This window comes from Muntiacus reevesi, chromosome 20 (genome assembly GCF_963930625.1).
Source record: "Muntiacus reevesi chromosome 20, mMunRee1.1, whole genome shotgun sequence".
NCBI classification, from domain to species: domain Eukaryota; kingdom Metazoa; phylum Chordata; class Mammalia; order Artiodactyla; family Cervidae; genus Muntiacus; species Muntiacus reevesi.
In genome coordinates, this window is record NC_089268.1 from 30,639,045 (window position 1) to 30,662,403 (window position 23,359).

A 23,359-nucleotide genomic window follows, 5' to 3' on the forward strand; every position below is an offset into this window, starting at 1 on the left:
CTTCAAGTATTCAAAACAAAAGAATTAAAGAATTCCTTGATTTATGGCTGCTGGTTGGGTTCAGCCAATGAGAGTGAACAGTTGAGGATTAGAGAATGAGAGAACAGCTAATTTGTGTTATTTTCCATTTGCTCCCTCTTAGCTGGGAAACATAAGGTTGCCTGTGTTGCTCAACCAAAAGTCATAGCTCCTGGAAGTATCACACAGGAGTCATAGCTTCTATGTATTACAGATTCTCTTTTTCTGGTTTCACTTGAGGTACAGCACAGAATAAAACATCAGTTCAGTTCAGTTCAATCGCTTAGTTGGGTCCAACCCTTCATGACCCCAAAGACAGCAGCACACCAGACCTCCCTGTCCATCACCAACTCATGGAACTTACTCAAACTCACACCCATTGAGTCAGTGATGACATCCAACCATTTCAAACTCTGTCATCCCCTTCTCCTCCCACCTTCAATCTTTCCCAGAATCAGGGTCTTTTCCAATGAGCCAGTTCTTCACATCAGGTGGCCAAAGTACTGGAGTTTCAGCTTCAGCATCAGTCCTTCCAATAAATATTCAGGACTGATTTCCTTTAGGATGAACTGGTTAGATCTCCTTGCAGTCCAAGGGACTCTCAAGAGTCTTCTCCAACACCACAGTTTAAAAGCATCAATCCTTCAGCGCTCAGCTTTCCTTATGGCCCAACTCTCACATCCATATATGATGACTGGAAAAACCATAGCTTTGACTAGACGACCCTTTGTTGGCAAAGTAACACCAGGGTTTTTGTTTTTGTTTTTGTTTTTTTTTCTAATAGTTTTCAATTTATTCATTTCTCAGAGACTCTCCATTTGTTTAGTTTTCAATTCAAACATTATGTTGAATTCACTGAAAGATAATTTTTATTTGTTGAACTTGGCTTCTTAATATGAAATGCAATACTGCACAAATACACATCTGAAACCTTCTAATCTTCTGCAAATGAAAGCATGACAAGTTATCTAAACACATGAACACATAGGAGAAAAATTCAAAAAAATATTACTTATTTTTTTTGTTAATCAGAAAATTGAAAAATACAGAACACACAGAAAACACTATGTTTTGGTTAAGGATAGCTCTTTAGATCAAAACAATTCCACTAATAAAACAAACTGCCTTCCATGAAGAAGAGATGCTATAAATAATGGTAGCATTGGGTTGATTAAAAATAATAGTTACATGCACTAAAATCCTGATTAAAAAGCAGTCAGTATGACAATACTATAATTCTCACCTCCAAAACAATATTAAATTTTACTGATAGAAGTTTATTTTATTTTATTTTTTTTAAATATTATTTTATTAGTTGGAGGCCAATCACTTCACAACATTTCAGTGGGTTTTGTCATACATTGACATGAATCAGCCATAGAGTTACACCTATTCCCCATCCCGATCCCCCCTCCCACCTCCCTCTCCACCCGACTCCTCAGGGTCCTCCCAGTGCACCAGGCCCGAGCACTTGACTCATGCATCCCACCTGGGCTGGTGGTCTGTTTCACCATAGATAATATACATGCTGTTCTTTCAAAACATCCCACCCTCACGTTCTCCCCCAGAGTTCAAAAGTCTGTTCTGTACTTCTGTGTCTCTTTTTCTGTTTTGCATATAGGGTTATCGCTACCATCTATCTAAATTCCGTATATATGTGTTAGTATACTGTAATGTTCTTTATCTTTCTGGCTTACTTCACTCTGTATAATGGGCTCCAGTTTCATCCATCTCATTAGAACTGATTCAAATGAATTCTTTTTAATGGCTGAATAATATTCCATGGTGTATATGTACCACAGCTTCCTTATCCATTCATCTGCTGATGGGCATCTGGGTTGCTTCCATGTCCGGGCTATTATAAACAGTGCTGCGATGAACATTGGGGTGCATGTGTCTCTTTCAGATCTGGATTCCTCAGTGTGTATGCCCAGAAGTGGTATTGCTGGGTCATATGGCAGTTCTATTTCCAGTTTTTTAAGAAATCTCCACACTGTTTTCCATAGTGGCTGTACTAGTTTGCATTCCCACCAACAGTGTAAGAGGGTTCCCTTTTCTCCACACCCTCTCCAGCATTTATTGCTTGTAGACTTTTGGATAGCAGCCATCCTGACTGGCGTGTAATGGTACCTCATTGTGGTTTTGATTTGCATTTCTCTGATGATGAGTGATGTTGAGCATCTTTTCATGTGTTTGTTAGCCATCTGTATGTCTTCTTTGGAGAAATGTCTGTTTAGTTCTTTGGCCCATTTTTTGATTGGGTCGTTTATTTTTCTGGAATTGAGCTTCAGGAGTTGCTTGTATATTCTTGAGATTAATCCTTTGTCTGTTTCCTCATTTGTTATTATTTTCTCCCAATCTGAGGGCTGTCTTTTCACCTTACTTATAGTTTCCTTTGTTGTGCAAAAGCTTTTAATTTTCATTAGGTCCCATTTGTTTATTTTTGCTTTTATTTCCAATATTCTGGGAGGTGGGTCATAGAAGATCTTGCTGTGATTTATGTCGGAGAGTGTTTTGCCTATGTTCTCCTCTAGGAGTTTTATAGTTTCTGGTCTTACATTTAGATCTTTAATCCATTTGGAGTTTATTTTTGTGTATGGTGTTAGGAAGTGTTCTAGTTTCATTCTTTTACAAGTGGTTGACCAGTTTTCCCAGCACCACTTGTTAAAGAGATTGTCTTTTTTCCATTGTATATCCTTGCCTCCTTTGTCAAAGATGAGGTGTCCATAGGTTCGTGGATTTATCTCTGGGCTTTCTATTCTGTTCCATTGATCTATATTTCTGTCTTTGTGCCAGTACCATACTGTCTTGATGACTGTGGCTTTGTAGTAGAGTCTGAAGTCAGGCAGGTTGATTCCTCCAGTTCCATTCTTCTTTCTCAAGATTACTTTGGCTATTCGAGGTTTTTTGTATTTCCATACAAATTGTGAAATTATTTGTTCTAGTTCTGTGAAAAATACCGTTGGTAGTTTGATAGGGATTGCATTGAATCTATAGATTGCTTTGGGTAGAATAGCCATTTTGACAATATTGATTCTTCCAATCCATGAACACGGTATGTTTCTCCAACTGTTTGTGTCCTCTTTGATTTCTTTCATCAGTGTTTTATAGTTTTCTATGTATAGGTCTTTTGTTTCTTTAGGTAGATATACTCCTAAGTATTTTATTCTTTTTGTTGCAATGGTGAATGGTATTGTTTCCTTAATTTCTCTTTCTGTTTTTTCATTGTTAGTGTATAGGAATGAAAGGGATTTCTGTGTGTTAATTTTATATCCTGCAACTTTACTATATTCATTAATTAGTTCTAGTAATTTTCTGGAAGAGTCTTTAGGGTTTTCTATGTAGAGGATCATGTCATCTGCAAACAGCGAGAGTTTCACTTCTTCTTTTCCTATCTGGATTCCTTTTATGTCTTTTTCTGCTCTGATTGCTGTGGCCAAAACTTCCAATACTATGTTGAATAGTAGTGGTGAGAGTGGGCATCCTTGTCTTGTTCCTGATTTCAGAGGAAATGCTTTCAATTTTTCACCATTGAGGGTGATGCTTGCTGTGGGTTTGTCATATATAGCTTTTATTATGTTGAGGTATGTTCCTTCTATTCCTGCTTTCTGGAGAGTTTTAATCATAAATGAGTGTTGAATTTTGTCAAAGGCTTTCTCTGCATCTATTGAGATAATCATATGGTTTTTGTCTTTCAATTTGTTAATGTGAACACCAGGGTTTTTTAATATGCTGTCTAGGTTGGTCATAGCTTTTCTCCCAAGAAGCAAGCGTTTTTTATTTTGATAGCTGTAGTCACCAACTGCAGTGATTTTGGAGCCCAAAAATATAGTCTCTCACTGTTTCCATTATTTCCCCATCTATTTGCCATGAAATGATGGGGCCGGATGCCACGATCTTAGTTTTCTGAATGTTGAATTTTAAGCCAACTTTTTTACTGTCCTCCTTCACTTTGATCAAGAGGCTCTTTAGTTCTTCTTCACTTTCTGCCATAAAGGTGGTGTCATCTGCATATCTGAGGTTATTGATATTTCTCCTGGCAAACTTGATTCCAGTTTGTGCTTCACCCAGCCCAGGATTTCACATGATATACTCTACATATAAGTTAAACAAGCAGGGTGACCTTATAATACAGCCTTGACATACTCCTTGCCTGATTTGGAACCAGTCTCTTGTTCCATGTCCAGTTCTAACTGATGCTTCTTGACCTGAATACAGATTTCTCAAGAGGCAGATAAGATGGTCTGGTATGCCCACCTCTTTAAGAATTTTCCACAGTTTGTTGTGATCCACACAGTCAAAGGCTTTGGTGTAGTCAATAAAGCAGAAGTAGACATTTTTCTGGAACCCTCTTGCTTTTTCGATGATCCAACAGATGTTGGAATTTGATCTCTAGTTCTTCTGCCTATTCTAAAACCAGCTTGAACATCTGGAAGTTCATGGTTCACGTACTGTTGAGTCTGGCTTGGAGAATTCTGAGCATTACTTTGCTAACCTGTGAGATGAGTGCAATTGTGTGGTAATTTGAGCAATCTTTGGCATTGCCTTTCTTTGGGACTGGAATGAAAACTGAGATTTTCCAGTCCTGTGGCCACTGCTGAGTTTTCCAATTTGCTGGCATATTGAGTGCAGCACTTTCACAGCATCATCTTTTAGGGTTTGAAATACCTCAACTGTAATTCCATCACCTCCACCAGCTTTGTTCATAGTGATGCTTCCTAAGGCCCACTTGACTTTGCATTCCAGGATTTCTGGCTCTGGGTGAGTGATCACACCATCATGGTTATCTGGGTCTTGAGGATCTTTCTTGAATAGTTCTTCTGTGTATTCTTGCCACCTCTTCTCAATATCTTCTGTTTCTGTTAGGTCCACACCATTGCTGTTCTTTATTGTGTCCATCTTTGCATGAAATATTCTCTTGGTATCTCTGATTTTCTTGAAGAGCTCTCTAGTCTTTCCCATTCTATTGTTTTCCCCTATTTCTTTGCATTGATCACTGAGGAAGGCTTTCTTATCTCTCCTTGCTATTCTTTGGAACTCTGCATTCAAATGAGTATATCTTTCCTTTTCTCCTTGCCTTTTGCTTCTCTTCTTTTCTCAGCTATTTGTAAGGCCTTCTTAGTCGACCATTTTGCCTTTTTGCATTTGTTTTTCTTGGAGATGGTCTTGATCACAGCCTCCTGTACAATGTCATGAACCTCTATCCATATTTCTTCAGACACTCTTTTCTAGCAGATCTAATCCCTTGAATCTGTTTGTCACTTCCACTGTACAATCATAAGGGATTTGTTTTAGGTCATGCCTCAATGGTCTAGTGGTTTTCCCTACTTTTTTCAATTTAAGTCTGAATTTGGCAATAAGGAGTTCATGATCTGAGTCACAGTCAGCTCCTTGTCTTATTTTTGCTGACTATATAAAGCTTCTCCATCTTTGGCTGCAAAGAATAAAGTCAGTCTGATTTTGGCATTGACCATCTGGTGATGTCCATGTGTTGAGTCTTGTCTTATGCTGTTGGAAGAGGGTGTTTGCTATGGACCAGTGTGTTCTCTTAGCAAAATTCTATTAGCCTTTGCCCTGCTCCATTCTGTACTCCAAGGTCAAATTTGCTTGTTACTCCAGGTAACTCTTGACTTCCTACCTTTGCATTCCAGTCCCCTATAATGAAAAGGACATCTTTTTGGGGTGTTAGTGCCAGAAGGTCTTATAGGTCTTCGTAGAACCATTCAACTTCAGCTTCTTCAGCATTACTGATTGGGGCATAGACTTAGATTACTGTGATAATGAATGGTTTACCTTGGAAATGAACAGAGATCATTCTGTTGTTTTTGAGATTGTATCCAAGTACATTCAGACTTTTTTGTTGACTCTGAGAGCTACTCCATTTCTTTTAAGGGATTCTTGCCCACAGTAGTAGATATAATGGTCATCTGAGTTAAATTCACCCATTCCAATCCATTTTAGTTCACTGATTCCTAAAACGTCGATGTTCACTCTTGCCATCTCCTGTTTGACCACTTCCAATTTACCTTGATTCATCAACCTAACATTCCCGGTTCCTATGCAGTATTCTTTACAACATCAGACTTTACTTCAGTCACCAGTCACATCCACAACTGGGTGTTGTTTTTGCTTTGGCTCCGCCTCTTCATTCTTTCTGGAGTTACTTCTCCACTGTCCTCCAGTAGCATATTGGCACCTACCGACTTGGGGAGTTCATCTTTCAAAGATCTATCTTTTTGCCTTTTCATACTCTTCATGGGTTCTCAAGTCAAGAATACTGAAGTGGTTTTCCATTTCCAGCCTCACTTGCTGCCCCCGAAGCTGCAGCAAGCTACCACCAACCCACACCTTCGCTGGAGACACCTGGACACTCAAGGAAATTCTGGGTCAGTCCTCCTGTGGGGGTCACTGCTCCATTCTCCTGGTTCCTGATGCACACAGGTTTTGTTTGTGTCCTCCAAGAGTCTGTTTCCCCAGTCCCGTGTAAATTCTGGTGGCTCTGTTTTGGGTTAATGGCGACCTCCTCCAAAAGGGCTTATGCCATAGCCAGGTCTGCTGCACCCAGAGCCGCTGCCCCTGCAGCAGGCCACTGCTGACCCATACCTCCGCAGGAGATACTCAAACACTCAAAGGCAGGTCTGGCTCATTCTCTGTGGGTTCTTCTGGTGTGCACTAGATTTTGTTTGAGCCCTCCAAGCATTTCTGGCTTGGTATGGGGTTTGATTCTAAACACAATTTTGCCCCTCCTACCATCTTGCTGGGGCTTCTTCTTTGCCCTTGGACATGGGGTATCTTTTTTTGGTGGGATCCAACATACTCCTGTTGATGGCTGTTCAACAACAAGCTGTAATTTTGGAGTTCTCACAGGAGAAGGTTAGTGCACATCCTTCTACATACCTAATGCAATAAAATCTGGACAGAAGAGGAATGAAATATATCTACCCATCACACTTGTAAAGTAGAACAAACATGATTCACTTTATACTAGTGGCTAAATTTAGGGAAAAGATAGTGGGATTATAAACCATGGAAAGAGAATGTTCAAAGAGAGATATATCTGTTTATAGCTGTTATTCAGTACATTTAGATATGCTTTTTTCAAAATATATAATATACTCATGGATGAGTGAAACTTTTTTTCTATGTAAGAATTTAATTTTTTAATTTATTTATTTTTTAATTGAAAGATAGTTGCTTTACAGAATTTCATTGCTTTCCATCAAACCTCTACATGAATCAGCCATAGGTATACATATGTCTCCTCCCTCTTGAACCTCCCTCAGATCTCCCTCCCTAGCCCATCCCTCTAGGCTGATACAGAGCCACTGTTTGAGTTCCTTGAGACATAAAGCAAATTCCCATGGGCTATCCATTTTACATATGGTAATATAAGTTTCCATATTATTCTCTTCATACATTTCACCCTCTCCTCTCCTCTGCCCATGTCCATAAGTCTGTTTTCTATGTCTGTTTCTCCATCTCTGCCCTTAAATAAATTCTTTGGTACCACCTTTCTAGATTCCATATATATGTGTTAGTATACAATATTTATCTTTCTCTTTCTGACTTACTTAACTCTGTATAATGGACTCTAGGTTCATTCACCTCATTAGAACTGACTCAAATGCATCTCTTTTATGTCTGAGTAATATTCAATTGTGTAAAAGTACCACAACTTCTTTATCCATTCATCTGTCAATGGACGTCTAAGTTGCTTCCATGTTCTAGCTATTGTAAAGAGTGCTGCAGTGAACACTGGGGTACATGTGTCTTTTTCAATTTTGGTTTCCTCAGGCTATATGCCTAGGAGTGGGATTGCTGAGTCATATGGTGGTTTTATTCCTAGTTTTCTAAGGAATCTATGAGTGTGACTTATAAGTCTTAAGGCTTATATACAAATCTGACTACTATTATGTGTAAGTGAGAGATTAAGAGAAAGACAGTGAGAGCTTGAAAGAGAGACTGTCTTGAGTCCTTATATTAGAAAAGTTTTTAAATGTTCTAAAGAATTTTTAAATGTCACTTTATTCCTTCTCACTGAAAACACCAATTATGGGTGGCTTTTTTTTCTTTTCTTGCCAACTCATTTTTGTGCCCTTTCATTGTATAGTCAGAAATATTAAGTCTTATGTGAGATATTCTACAAATAAACAAAATAAGGTATTTAAGGAACTCACATTTAAATCCTCCAGAATCATTTACCCAAACTAGCTTTACTCTGATGATATCTTATTTTAAATTGTTGCTTAACAGCTATTTGAAAGAAAAATTAAGAAAACAGTCCCATATACAATTGCACTGAAAATAATAAAATACCTAAAAATGAATTTAACCAAAGAAGTGAAAGATCAGTACATTGAAAACTACAAGACACTGAAAAAGGAATGGAAGGACATACAAATAAATGGAAATATATTCCACAGATTGATGGAATTAATTTAAATATCCATACTACCCAGAACAATATACAGATTCAAAGAATTCCCTATCAAATTCAAATGGCATTTTACACAGCATTAGAACAAATAATTTTAAATCTTTTTATGGAACTATAAAGGTTCCTGAATAGTCAAAGAAATCTTAAAGAAAGAAGACCAAATCCAGAGGCATCATTCTCCCTGATCTCAAACTATATTAAGAATCAACAGAAAACAAAACAGTATGCTACTGGCATTTAAAAAGACATAGTAACGATGGCCCTATATGCAGGGCAGAAGAAGAGACGCAGAAGAACAGAACAGACTTTTGAACTCTGTGGGAGAAGGGGAGGGTGGGATGTTTAGAAAGAACAGCATGTATATTATCTGTGGTGAAACAGACCACCAGCCCAGGTGGGAGGCATGAGTCAAGTGCTCGGGCCTGTTGGGCTGGGAAGATCCAGGGGAATCGGGTGGAGAGGGAGGTGGGATGGGAGACCGGGATGGGGAATTCATGTAACTCTATGGCTGATTCACATCAATGTATGACAAAACCCAATGGGAAAAAAAAAAAAAAAGACATAGTAATCAATGTAACAAAATAGAGAGCCCATAAACAAACCCACCCACATATGGTTGATTAATTTATGACAAAAAGGCAATAATGATGTGGTAAAGGACAGTCTCTTCAACAAATGGTGTTGTAAAAACTGGAAGTTCAGTTCCATCACTCATTCATGTCTGACTCTTCATGACCCCGTGGACTGCAGCATGCCAGGCTTCCCTGTCAGTCACTCCCAGAGCTTACTCAAACTCATGTCCATTGAGTTGGTGATGCCATCCAACCACCTCAAACTTTGTCGTCCCCATCTCCTACTGCCTTCAAACTTTTCCAGCATCAGGATCTTTTCAAATGAGTCATTTCTTCACATCAGGTGGCCAAAGTATTGGAGCTTCAGCTTTAGCAAAAGTTCTTCCAATAAACATTCAGGACAGATTTCCTTTAGGATGGACTGGTTGGATCTCCTTGCAGTCCAAGGGCCTCTGAAGAGTTTTCTCCAACACCACAGTTCAAAAGCATCAATTCTTCGGCACTCAGCTTTCTTTATAGTCCAACTCTCACATCCATAGCTGATGACTGGAAAAACCATAGCTTTGACTAGACAGACCTTTATAGGCAGTAACATCTCTGCTTTTTAATATGCTGTCTGGGTTTGTCATAGCTTTTCTTCCAAGGAGCTAGTGTCTTCTAATTTCAAGCCTGCAGCCACCATCTACAGTGATTTTGGAGCCCAGGAAAATAAAGCTTGTCACTGTTTCCATTGTTTCCCCATCTACTTGCCATGAAGTGATGGGACCAGATGCCATCATCTTCATTTTTTGAATGTTGAGTTTTAAGCCAACTTTTCACTCTCCTCTTTCACTTTCATCAGAGGCTCTTTAGTTCCTCTGCACTTTCTGTCATAAGGATGGTGTCATCTGTCTATCTGAGGTTGTTGATATTTCTCCCAGCAATCTTGATTCCAGCTTGTGCTCCACCCAGCTCAGCATTTCACATGATATACTCTACATATAAGTTAAATAAACAGGGTGACAATATACAGCCTTGACATACTCCTTTTCTAATTCAGAACCAGTCCATTGTTCCATAGCTGGTTTAACTGTTGCTTCTTGACCTGCATACAGGTTTCTCAGGAGGCAGGTAAAGTGGTCTGGTATTCCCATCTCTTGAAGAATTTTCCACAGTTTGTTGTGATCCACCCAGTCAAAGGCTTTAGCATAGTCAATGAAGCAGAAGTAAATGTTTTTCTGGAATTCTCTTGCTTTTTCAATGATCCAACAAATGTTGGAATTTGATCTCTGCTTCCTCTACCTCTTTTAAATCCAGCTTGAACATCTGGAAGTTCTCAGTTCATGTACTGTTGAAGTCTAGCTTGGAGAATTTTGAGCATTACTTTGCTAGCATGTGAGATGAGTGCAATTGTGTAGTAGTTTGAGCATTCCTTGGCATTGTCTTTCTTTGGGATTGGAGTGAAAACTGACCTTTTCCAGTCTTGTGGCCACTGCTGAGTTTTCCAAATTTGCTGACATATTGAGTGCAGCATTTTTCAACAGCATCATCTTTTAGGATTTGAAATAGCTCACCTGGAATTCTATCACCTCCACTAGCTTTGATCATAGTGATGCTTCCTAAGGCCCATTTGGCTTCGTACTCCAGGATATCTGGCTCTAGGTGAGTGATTGCACCATCGTGGTTACAAGGGTCATTAAGATCTTTTTGTAGATTTTGTACACAATTTGTACACAGGAAACTGGGCCGCTACCTGACACTGTACGCAAAATTAACTCAAAATGGATTAAAGACTCCAATATGAGATGAAAACACACAAAACTCACAGAAGACAATGTAGACAGTAAGCTCCTTGACATCACTCCAGACAGTAGTTTTTTTTTATCTAACCCCAAAAGCAATGGCAAGAAAAGCAAAAATAATCCAATGAGTCTGCATCAAACGTAAAAGCTTCTTCACAGTGAAGGAAACCATGAACAGAATAAAAAAGGCAACCTAGAGAATGGGAAAAGATATTTACAAATCATTATATACAAAAATTTACAAAAACAATATCCAAAATAAAGAACCCATATAACTCAATAACAAAACAACAAACAATCCAACTGAAAACAAGTAAAAGTTATAGACAATTTTTTGAAGAAGACATACAGATGGCCAACAAACACGTGAAAAGATGTTCAACATGACTAATTACTAGAGAAATGCTAATCAAAACCAAAAGTATCACCTCATATTTGTCACAGTGGCTTTTATCAAAAGAACAAGAAATAATAAGTGTTGGCAAGAATGTAAAGAAAAAAGAACATATGCACAGCTCATGGGAAAGAAAATTGGTGAAGACACTATGGAAATCATATGGAGATTCCTTCAAGAATTGAAAGTAGAATTATTACATAATCCAGCAATTCCAATTCTTGGTGTATATCTGGAGAAGACGAAAACACTAATTCAAAAAGAGATATGCACCTATATGTTCATTGCAGCCTTATTTACAATGGCCAAGATATGGAAACTGCCTAAGTGTCCATCAATGGAAAAATGGATAAAGAAGACGTAGCATCATATACACAATGCAACTCTACCCAGCCATAGGAAAAGAATGAAATCTTGCCATTTGTAATAACACAGATGGACATTGAGGAAGTTATACTAAGAAAATAAGTCACACAAACAAAGACACAAACTGTATGAGGAATATTTTTTAAAAAGCAAATGAACAAACAAAACAGAACTTATAGAAAAGGACTGGTGTTTGCCAGAAAGGATGAGGGTTGAAAGGTGGGAAAGAGGGTGAAGGGAATCAACAGATTAATTTCCAGCTATAAAATAAATTAGTCATGGGAATGTAATGTACAACACTGTGAATATGGTCAATAACATTACACTGCAAATTTGAAAATTACTAAAAAAATAAATCTTAAAAGATCTCATCACAAAGAAAAAATTGTAACTTTGTATAATGATCAATGGTAATTATAATTACTGTGATCAAAATGTATACAAATGTCAAATCATCATATTGTACACCTGAAAATAATGTAATATATGTCACTTATACTTCAATTTTAAAAATCATGAAAATTAAACATATTTAGAAAGGAAAATAAATGAATAAAATAAAATTAGTTTCCAGTATGTTGGGAAATCAAATGAGTCTATTTTAAAACAAATCTAACAATAGTGGAGGTTTAATACAAACCTCCACTCAGGAGGTAAACAAACTTACATAAGGAGCATTCCCATAGAGAACTCTGTCCCAAGGAACTTTGTCTGCTAACTCATCTGAGAGAACCATAAATGGGCTGTTTGAAAATAATGCCCAAGGGTATCAGGAATATAATAAAATTGCACACCCACAGGACACTCTTGATATTATCTACTAAGGTCTTCCTAAGCTGGGCTTTTTTCTTTGTGGCAGCTTTTCATCAAATGGAAAATTCACACATCTTAAGATATTTCTTAAATACTTATTTGCATACTCCAGTTTCTCATCTTTCTCTGAAAATTTGAAAAAATCAAGTGCATTCCTTGATATCTCACACTTCTTTTTCTTAAATGTTATTTATCAAAATAAGGGTAAGTAAAAAGACTCTTGTTTTAAAATCTATCCATTCTTAGGGAAGGTTGGAATGTGTGTACATCATAGTGCCAAATATTCGAAGGAAAACCAGAAAGCATTTCAATTCTGAGCACCTTCTTTAAACACTGGAAATAACTAGTTTGGTGTTGTAGAAGGAAACTAGATTTTTCTCTGTAATCAAACTCATTCTCTCATTTGAACCTACATTAAAAACATGTACATTTTAATAAACACTTTAAAAGTGTGAAAGTGAAGTCACTCAGTCATTCCTGACTCTTTGCAACCATATGGACTGTAGCCTGCCAGGCTCCTTCATCCATGGGATTTTCCAGCCCACTGGAGTAGGCTGCTGTTTCCTTCTCTACGGGATCTTCCCAACCCAGGGATGAATCCTGGGTCTCCTGCACTACAAGCAGACTCTTAACCATCTAAGCCACAAGAGGAGCCCAATAAACACTAAATCTGACAAATATTAAATACCTGAATTAAATGTGTATTTTGTATTCAATTATGTGAACATTTTTAATATGTAGTAAAAATATGGCAGATCAGCTTGTCTACATGATTGACCCAGATGTTTTGAAATCAGATAAAAAATTTTCTTTCTTCAATAGTCTTTTTCCACATATAACTTTATTTTTTTTTAATTTTTTATTTTTCAGTGGGTTTTGTCATACATTGATATGAATCAGTCATAGAATTACACGAATTCCCCATCCTGGTCCCCCATCCCACCTCCCTCTCAACCCGATTCCTCTGGGTCTTCCCAGCCCACCAGGCCCAAACACATGACTCATGCTTCCCACCTGGGCTGGTGGTCTGTTTCACCACAGATAATATACATGCTGTTCTTTCTAAACATCCCACCCTCACCTTCTCCCACAGAGTTCAAAAGTCTGTTCTGTACTTCTGCGTCTCTTCTTCTGCCCTGCATATAGGGCCATCGTTACCATCTTTCTAAATTCCGTATATATGTGTTAGTATACTGTAATGTTCTTTATCTTTCTGGCTTACTTCACTCTGTATAATGGGCTCCAATTTCATCCATCTCATTAGAACTGATTCAAATGAATTCTTTTTAATGGCTGTGTAATATTCCATGATGTATATGTACCACAGCTTCCTTATCCATTCGTCTGCTGATGGGCATCTAGGTTGCTTCCATGTCCTGGCTATTATAAACAGTGCTGTGATGAACATTGGGGTGCACGTGTCTCTTTCAGATCTGGATTCCTCAGTGTGTATGCCCAGAAGTGGTATTGCTGGGTCATAGGGTAGTTCTATTTCCAGTTTTTTTAAGAAATCTCCACACTGTTTTCCATAGTGGTTGTACTAGTTTGCATTCCTACCAACAGTGTAAGAGGGTTCCCTTTTCTCCACACCCTCTCCAGCATTTATTGCTTGTAGGCTTTTGGATAGCAGCCATCCTGACTGGCATGTAATGGTACCTCATTGTGGTTTTGATTTGCATTTCTCTGATAATGAGTGATGTGGAGCATCTTTTCATGTGTTTGTTAGCCATCTGTATGTCTTCTTTGGAGAAATGTCTGTTTAGTTCTTTGGCCCATTTTTTGATTGGGTCATTTATTTTTCTGGAATTGAGCTTCAGGAGTTGCTTGTATATTTTTGAGATTAATCCTTTATCTGTTTCCTCATTTGCTATTATTTTCCCCCAATCTGAGGGCTGTCTTTTCACCTTACTTATAGTTTCCTTTGTAGTGCAAAAGCTTTTAATTTTCATTAGGTCCCATTTGTTTATTTTTGCTTTTATTTCCAATGTTCTGGGAGGTGGGTCTATAAAACTCCTAGAGGAGAACATAGGCAAAACACTCTCCGACATAAATCACAGCAAGATCTTCTATGATCCACATATAACTTTAAAGTCACTATAAATATAAATAAAATACTGTGTAATGAAAATTATATAGTAAAAGATATACTATAATAAAATTTAGTGGACATTAAACCTTCACAGATAAAGAGATCCCTATGTGGTTAAACAGTGATGGAAAAATCACTGGAGGCACTTCAAAAGTTGGATAAAAATGTCATGATATTTGAGATTTAAAAGTAAAGAAATATCATGAGAATCACATGGAAAAGACTGGAAAGATATCTAGGATAGGATTATAGTACTTAAACATACAGTTTTGGAATATTTAAATTTGAATATTTACTCTCATTATCTCCTACCTGATTGAAGAAATTGATTGCTTTTTGATCTTTGGAACATTCATAGTTGTTAGGCTACAATAGGGATAAATGATTAATAATATCTTAAAATATGGATACTAATATTTCCTTTGTCATGAGGTTTAGAGATAGATACTAAATGAGTTAATGGATGTAAAATGCTTCCTGTGTTGTCTGACACACAGCACTCATTAAGGATTAGTTGGAATTATTATTTTATTAATGTATTTCACACACCTGACCTTGGGTAGTGTGAAATCAAAGAGTCATGGTGATATCTTGACCCTGAGTACCTTATGTGACACTTCCCAGAATGACTTTGAGGATTTGATGAACTAGTGAATGTGAAAACTCAGCTCTGCAACCCTACAAATGTAATCTGTTACCCCTAAACTGATAAGTCTCCTATCCTGAATAGGAGTAAAGATTTTCCTCCCGATCCATTTCCCTAGACATAAAGATTGGATTTGTAGCTACTTTGCCAACAAAGGTCTGTCTAGTCAAAGCTATGGTTTTTCCAGTAGTCATGTATGGATATGAGAGTTGGACTATAAAAAAAAGCTGAACACTGAAGAATTGATGCTTTTGAACTGTGGTGCTGGAGAAGACTCTTGGAGTTCTTGGACTGCAAGGAAATCCACCCAGTCAATTCTAAAGGAAATCAGTCCTGAATAGTCCTTGGAAGGACTGATGCTGAAGCTGAAACTCCAATACTTTGGCCATCTGATGCGAAGAACTGACTCATTTGAAAAGACCCCGATGCTGGGAAAGATTGAAGGCAGGAGAAAAAGGGGACGACAGAGGATGAGATGGTTGGATGGCATCAATGACAGGAGTTTGAATAAACTCCGGGAGTTGGTGATGGACAGGGAAGCCTGGCGTGCTGCAGTCACAAATAATGACACAACTGAGCAACTGACTGACAGTTAGCTAAGTCATTGATAACTATCCAAATTCATATGTACAAAAGGATAAGCCCGCTCAATAAAGAAAAATTCCTGCAAGATAGATGACTAAACTTTAACATGAAAAACCAATTACCCAGTTTTTTTTTCATTTATTTTTTTATTAGTTGGAGGCTAATTACTTTACAATATTGTAGTGGTTTTTGTCATACATTGACATGAATCAGCCATGGATTTACATGTATTCCCCATCCCGACTCCGCCTCCCACCTCCCTCTCTACCCATTCCCTTTGGGTCTTCCCAGTGCACCAGGCCCAAGCACTTGTCTCATGCATCCAACATGGGCTGGTGATGTGTTTCACCCTTGATAATATACATATTTTGATGCTGTTCTCTCGAAACATCCCACCCTCGCCTTCTCCCACAGAGTCCAAAAGTCTGTTCTGTACATCTGTGTCTCTTTCTCTGTTTTGCATATAGGGTTATCATTACCATCCTTCTAAATTCCATATATATGTGTTAGTAAACTGTAATGGTCTTTATCTTTCTGGCTTACTTCACTCTGTATAATGGGCTCCAGTTTCATCCATTTCATTAGAACTGATTCAAATGAATTCTTTTTAATGTCTGAGTAATATTCCATGGTGTATATGTACCACAGCTTCCTTATCCATTTGTCTGCTGATGGGCATCTAGGTTGCTTCCATGTCCTGCTTATTATAAACAGTGCTGCATTGAACATTGGGGTACACGTGTCTCTTTCAGTTCTGGCTTCTTTGGTGTGTTTGCCCAGCAGTGGGATTGCTGGGTCATATGGCAGTTCTATTTCCAGTTTTTTAAGAAATCTCTACACTGTTCTCCATAGCAAATTGCCCAGTTTAAATGAAGTAGTTGTGTAAGAAAATTTACATTCCAAAACAAAATTCTGAGTACAGGAAAACATGTCACAGCTAAATCCTCTCCATTTATATTTCAGGACACTGGCACAAAAATGTTTAAATTTCTTTTTTAATTATAAATTACTATGATGGATTTGAATAAAACCTGCCTTGTCAGTTCCTATGAGGATGATGTAACTCTTCAACTATAATAATATACTTGTATCTGAACAAGGCTACCTTGATGATGCTTAAGTGCAGGGTTTTCTCCACCACTTCTTGTGCTATAGCTATAGCTGTAGCTATAGCTAACAGTTTTAGTCTTAATATTTCAGTAATACCTTGCAGCAGTGATTCTGAAAAGGAACTATCTGATTCCTAGGTTCCATGCCACATCTACTCTACTAGACATTTGAATATAGGAACCAATAAACTTCATTTTAACTGCATCTTCAGCTGATAAGTATGCAAACATAGTATGAAAAGCATTCCTTTAGAAAATCTGAAGTACAGTCATTTCTACTTGATATTTAACCCTCACCATAGTCCAAGGATATAGTTACTGTATCTTTATACACAAAAGAAAATTCAATTTCAAAAAGGTTAGATTACTTAAGGTTTACTTAAGGTTACCTTCATTTTGTAGACTGCTGAAAAGAAATTAAGTCACCTAGTGTCACATTTGTTTCATTAGTCCTCTCCTCCAGTTCAGAGGGTAAAGCATCTGCCTACAATGTGGGAGACCTGGGTTCGATCCCTGGGTCGGGAAGATCCCCTGGAGAAGGAAATGGCAACCCACTCTAGTACTCTTGCCCGGAAAATCCCATGGATGGAGGATCCCGGTAGGCTACAGTTCATGGGGTCGCAAATAGTCAGACACAACTGAGCAACTTCACTTTGAGTTTTTTCCAGTTAGTTACTGTACTCAACCTCCTATGACTGGATGCTTAATTGTGCGAGATACATAATTGTGTTTAATCATTTCTCGAAATTTTTCTACTTTTTGCTACTTCCCTGCTATAGGTGAAACAAATTGAAGATAATGGAACTAATTAACAAAAGCCATCCTGAAGAGTTTATTCTACTAGGCTTTACTGACCGTCCGTGGCTCGAGCTTCCTCTATTCATTATTCTGCTTATAACATACCCCATGGCCATGATGGGAAACATAGCCATCATTCTGGTGTCCAAATTAGACCCCCGTCTGCACAGCCCCATGTATTTCTTCCTCACCAACCTCTCCTTTTTGGACATGTGCTACACCACAAGCATTGTCCCTCAGATGCTCTTTAACCTGGGAACGTCTAAGAAGACTATCAGCTATATGGGGTGTGCAGTTCAGCTTTATATCTTCCACATAATGGGGGGCACAGAATGTCTGCTTTTGGCTGTTATGTCTTTTGATCGCTACGTGGCCATCTGCAAGCCTCTACACTACACCCTCATCATGAATCAGTGCATCTGTATCTTATTAGTGGCCACTGTGTGGCTGAGTGGAATGACTTATGCTGTCTCAGAGGCCACCATCACATTACAGTTACCACTGTGTGGTCACAGTACCCTGGACCACTTGCTGTGTGAGATTCCTGTTCTGATAAAGACTGCCTGTGGTGAAAAGGGTGCTAATGAGCTCACACTCTCTGTGGTATGCATTTTTTTCCTAGCTGTGCCACTATGCTTAATTCTTGTTTCCTATGCTTGTATTGGACATGCTGTATTTAAGATTAAATCTTTGGAGGGAAGGAAAAAAGCCTTTGGGACATGTTCCTCCCATCTCATAGTAGTTTTCTTATTTTATGGCCCAGCCATTAGCATGTACCTTCAGCCCCCCTCCTCTATCTCAAGGGACGAGCCCAAGTTCATGGCTCTCTTCTATGGAGTGGTGACTCCTACACTCAATCCTTTCATCTACACTCTGAGGAATAAGGATGTAAAGGGGGCACTGGGCAATCTGATGAGGAGCATTTTCATTTCCAAGTGATAGTTGGTAGACATCAGATGAAATTATTTACCCATTTAGTAGGTATATAGAGCTTTCTTTAATAACTCATTCTTGTCTCATACTTTCCCATACCATATTACTAATAGATGTTCTTCTTGCAAAATATGTCATGTTTCTCATATTCTTAGGCAAGGGTGAAACTTGGCTAATACACACCAGTAAGGGCATTCTGTGGAAATGTATTTTTAAAAATCATTCTATTTTGTTTAATACATACTGAAATAGTGGCTGTTAAACACTAAAAAATAAAAGTACTGTAAACTATAATATAAACTAATCAGTTCAAGCTAGTCATAAAATAGCATGGCAGCATTCATCACTGGACTTCCAATGACTATGTGCGTATGAAGTCACTTTAGTCATGTCTGACTCTTTGCAACCCTATGGATTGTAGCCCACCATGCTCTTCTGTCCATGGTATTCTGCAGACAAGAACACTGGAGTGGATTGCCCTGCCAGCCTCCAAGGGATGTTCACAACCCAGGGATCGAACTTGCACCTCTTACATCGCCTGCATTGGCCGGTGGTTTCATTATCACTGGCGCCAACTGGGAAGCTCCCCTATGCCCTTGGCACATAAGAAACATTTCATCACTCTCTGCAAGATTTGCCACATCTAAGTGGGCAGCAAGGTGCCACTGTGCATTCAGTGTGAGGCACTCTACACCTTCGACCAACCATGAATTTATCTCACAAGTTTCAGTTCAGTTCAGTTCAGTCGCTCAGTTGTGTCCAACTCTCTGCAACCCCATGCCACATCGACCGCAGCATGCCAGGCCTCCCTATCCATCACCAATTCCCAGAGTTCACCCAAACTCATGTCCATTGAGTCGGTGATGCCATCCAACCGTCTCATCCTCTGAAGTCCCCTTCTCCTGCCTTCAATCTTGCCCAGCATCAGGGTATTTTCAAATGAGTCAGCTCTTCACATCAGGTGGCCAAAGTACTGGAGTTTCAGCTTCAACATCAGTCCTTCCAATGAACACTCAGGACTGATCTCCTTTAGGATGGACTGGTTGGATCTCCTTGCAGTCCAAGGGACTCTCAAGAGTCTTCTCTAACACCACAGTTCAAAAGCATCAATTCTTTGGCACTCAGCTTTCTTTACAGTCCAACTCTCACATCCATACATGACAACTGGAAAAACCATAGCCTTGGCTAGACGGACCTTTGTTGGCAAAGTAATGTCTCTGCTTTTTAATATGCCGTCTAGTTGGTCATAAATTTCCTTCCAAGGAGTAAAATTAAAATTACTTTTAATTTCATGGCTGTAGTCACCATCTGCAGTGATTTTGGAGTCCAAAAAAATAAAGTCAGCCACTGTTTTCTCTGTTTCCCCATCTATTTGCCATGAAGTGATGGTACCAGATGCCATGATCTTAGTTTTCTGAATGCTGAGCTTTAAGCCAACTTTTTCCACTATCCTCTTTCACTTTCATCAAGAGGCTCTTTAGTTCTTCTTCACTTTCTGCCATAAGGGTGGTGTCATCTGCATATCTGAGGTTATTGATATTTCTCCCGGCAATCCTGATTCCAGCATGTGCTTCATCCCGCCCAACGTTTCTCATGATGTACTCTGCATATAAGTTAAATAAGCAGGGTGACAATATCCAGTCTTGACGTACTCCTTTCCCTAATTGGAACCGGTCTGTTGTTCCCTGTCCAGTTCTAACTGTTGCTTCCTGACCTGCATACAGGTTTCTCAAGAGGCAGGTCAGGTGGTCTGGTATTCCCATATCTTTCAGAATTTTCCGTAGTTTACTGTGGTCCACACAGTCAAATGCTTTGGAATAGTCAATAAAGCAGAAATAGATGTTTTTCTGGAACTCTTTTGCTTTTTTGATGACCCAGCAGATTTTGGCAATTTGATCTCTGGTTCCTCTGCCTTTTTTAAAACCAGCTTGAACATATGGAAATTCATGGTTCATGTACTTGCTGAAGCCTAGCTTGGAGAATTTTGAGTATTACTTTGCTAGCATGTGAGATGAGTGCAATTGTGTGGTAGTTTGAGCATTCTGCGGCATTGCCTTTCTTTGGGATTGGAATGAAAACTGACATTTTCCAGCCTTGTGGCCACTGCTGAGTTTTCCAAATTTGCTGGCAGATTGAGTGCAGCACTTTCACAGCATCATTTCTTAGGGTTTGAATAGCTCAACTGGAAATCTATCACCTCCACTAGTTTTGTTTGTAGTGATGTTTCCTAAGGCCACAAGTTTATCAACCTCCATTTATCTAAATGCTACAATCCTTTAACAACCCATTGCTACTCTAACAAGCAAGTATGCAATGCTTTATAATTTTTATTAAGGAATGTATCATTAAATATAAAATGAATAAAATATATGGGCAAAACACATGGATTTCTTAATGTTCCTTGTATATATCATAAGCATGAGCCTTCTGAATCAGTGAGAGAACAAGATAGTGGTATTAATAATGAATCACAACATGGAACCATTTCATGCATAATGGGAACAGCCATGAATGCTTTTTGAAACTGTGCAAGAATCAGGATGAGAAAGAAATAATTTGTATTTCTAGAATAGACAGCAAATTGACTACTTCAACAATGTGAGTCTAATTTTGAGGTTTAGAATCTGTATCATTAAAAGTTGAAAGTGTCAAAATTAGTTCTAGGACTCACATTAAACTTCAAACTCTGTCATAAAACATCACATTTTTTAAAGCAAATTAAAGAATATTACATTTATTTGCTGTTTAAAATACAGCTAGAAATCAACATTATGGTGCTTCCCTGGTGGTGCAGTGGTAGAGAATCTGCCTGCCAATACAGAAATCAGCATAATAGGTAATAACAACAAGAGTGATTTAGATATATTTCTGGCATGTCTTCTGGTCTAGCAAATCAAGGTGTAAGCAAATTATTGGATGATAGGTCATATGTTTTCCTGAACAAAAATTAACTGCAATACAGATTTACTTTTTTGAAACAGAACAGACCATCTTGGTGCTTGATCCAGTTCTTGAGACAAATAGACTTTGCTATATTTACTTTGAAAATAATTCTAAACAACTTTAAAAGTTGGCTGATAGGTAGCTGATGTGCCATAAGAGGTTTTTAAATTTGACACAAACATGCACACAAAGCAAGAAAAATAAAAATTCTGTGATGTTATATAATATCTCTGATCATTTTTGTTAGTTAAGACAAGTTTTGTTTAACTTAGTCTTAGTTAGACAAAATGGTAACTTCTGTTTACAGGACAAAATTCAATATTTAAGTTGAAAACTTAGCTATAGAGACCCTTTAGAGCTGTTTAGATCACTTCTTTATCTTTTAGACCTGTAAAGACAACTCATTTCAGAATTGTAATTTTCTTCCACTCAGAAATCAATAGTGACAAAATACACCTTCAAGAATGGGTTTCTGCCCTCTTAAGTTTTAAAGTGCACAAACTCATGACCAGTGCTAATCAAACAAACAAAATAAAATGCATGGAGCACAAGCAGTCTTTGGAGGTGATGGTTTATATTATTTGTGATGGCAGTATCATATGTACAGGCCCAATTCCAAATTTATCAAAATGCATACATTAAATATATCCAACTTTTTGTGTATTAAGCATGCATGTTTGAAAGTTGCCCAGTCATGTCCAACTCTTTAAGACACCATGGACTATACAGTCCATACAATTCTCCAGGCCAGAATACTGAAATGGGTAGCTATTCCCTTCTCCAGGGGATCTTCCCAACCCAGGGATCGAACTCAGGTCTCCCACATCGCAGGCAGATTCTTTATCAGCTTAGCCACCAGGGAAGCCCAACAATTTTTAAAGGAAGCACAACAATTTTTAAAGGAAGCACAACAATTTTTAAAGGAATATGAATCTGAACAGAGGAATAAAGCCATATTCACAAAAAAGAGGAAGAATTGAAACTTTTTTTTAGAATCAGGTAGCAAAATTAGCTAGCGGGAAGCTGCTGTATAGCACAGGATTCTCTGTTTGGCGTTCTGTGCATGACTGGTAAGGGTGGAATTGTGGGTAGGGAAGGGAGATTCACGATGGAGGGGGTATGTATATACACATAATTCACGTCCTTTTACAGCAGAAACTAACATTGTAAAGAAATTATACTCCAATTAAAAAAACAGATGACAACTTACTCTTATGTAGGCTTTTTCCTTTGCCTTCATATCATGTCAATAATAGGTATTTATTATCTTATCCACTTTTTTATATTATTTAAACAAAAAATATTAAGTATCATACAGTTTTTTCATCATCATAATATATATCTTTGACTCGGGTTTTTCTACTTTTGATACAAACAAAAAGGTACTTTGTCAAATTCATGTTACTAGAAGATTAGAAGATTATTATGATTTATTTAGTCTTTTATAATAATCAAAGTAAATACTAACTGCATCCTGCATCAATATACTATCAATATGACATGAAAGTTACACCATTTTCATAATTACTTTTGATAACTACTTAGTTTAATTCAAACAAAAATTTAAATCTGAGTATTTTATATTAATATTATAGAGTGGTCACATACATATTTGTTTCCAGTAGTACATTTCCCTTGAATTAATATCACATTGTGTACACAGTCTATGATAGCAGCTACCTATACTATAGGTTATTCATTATATATTGCTGTTGATTTACTTTTACTTTTCTTTTTACATTACCTTTTATATTTATTTCTTTTGCTTTCTGAATACTCATACTCACCAACACATAGAGACAGACCCGTCCAAGGGAATTCCTGAGAGAATCAAACTGCTTCCTGACATACTCTAGTGAGAAGAATATGTCTCCT

At 37.9% G+C, this 23,359-nt stretch overlaps 1 protein-coding gene and 1 long non-coding RNA gene across 2 annotated transcripts in view; one reads left to right on the forward strand and one right to left on the reverse strand.

Moving 5' to 3' along the window:
• Window positions 1–23,359, reverse strand: part of LOC136151537 (uncharacterized) — a 172,944-nt gene extending 149,585 nt beyond the window's left edge. The window contains exon 1 of the long non-coding RNA XR_010660062.1: window positions 23,272–23,359. This is a non-coding gene — a long non-coding RNA (uncharacterized lncRNA). The remainder of the gene's footprint in view (window positions 1–23,271) is intronic.
• On the forward strand, window positions 17,428–18,789 carry LOC136151597 (olfactory receptor 2B11-like). Its single transcript, XM_065912851.1, has one exon. It carries the CDS (start codon window positions 17,609–17,611, stop codon window positions 18,545–18,547), a length of 939 nt encoding a protein of 312 aa, XP_065768923.1. The 5' UTR covers window positions 17,428–17,608; the 3' UTR covers window positions 18,548–18,789.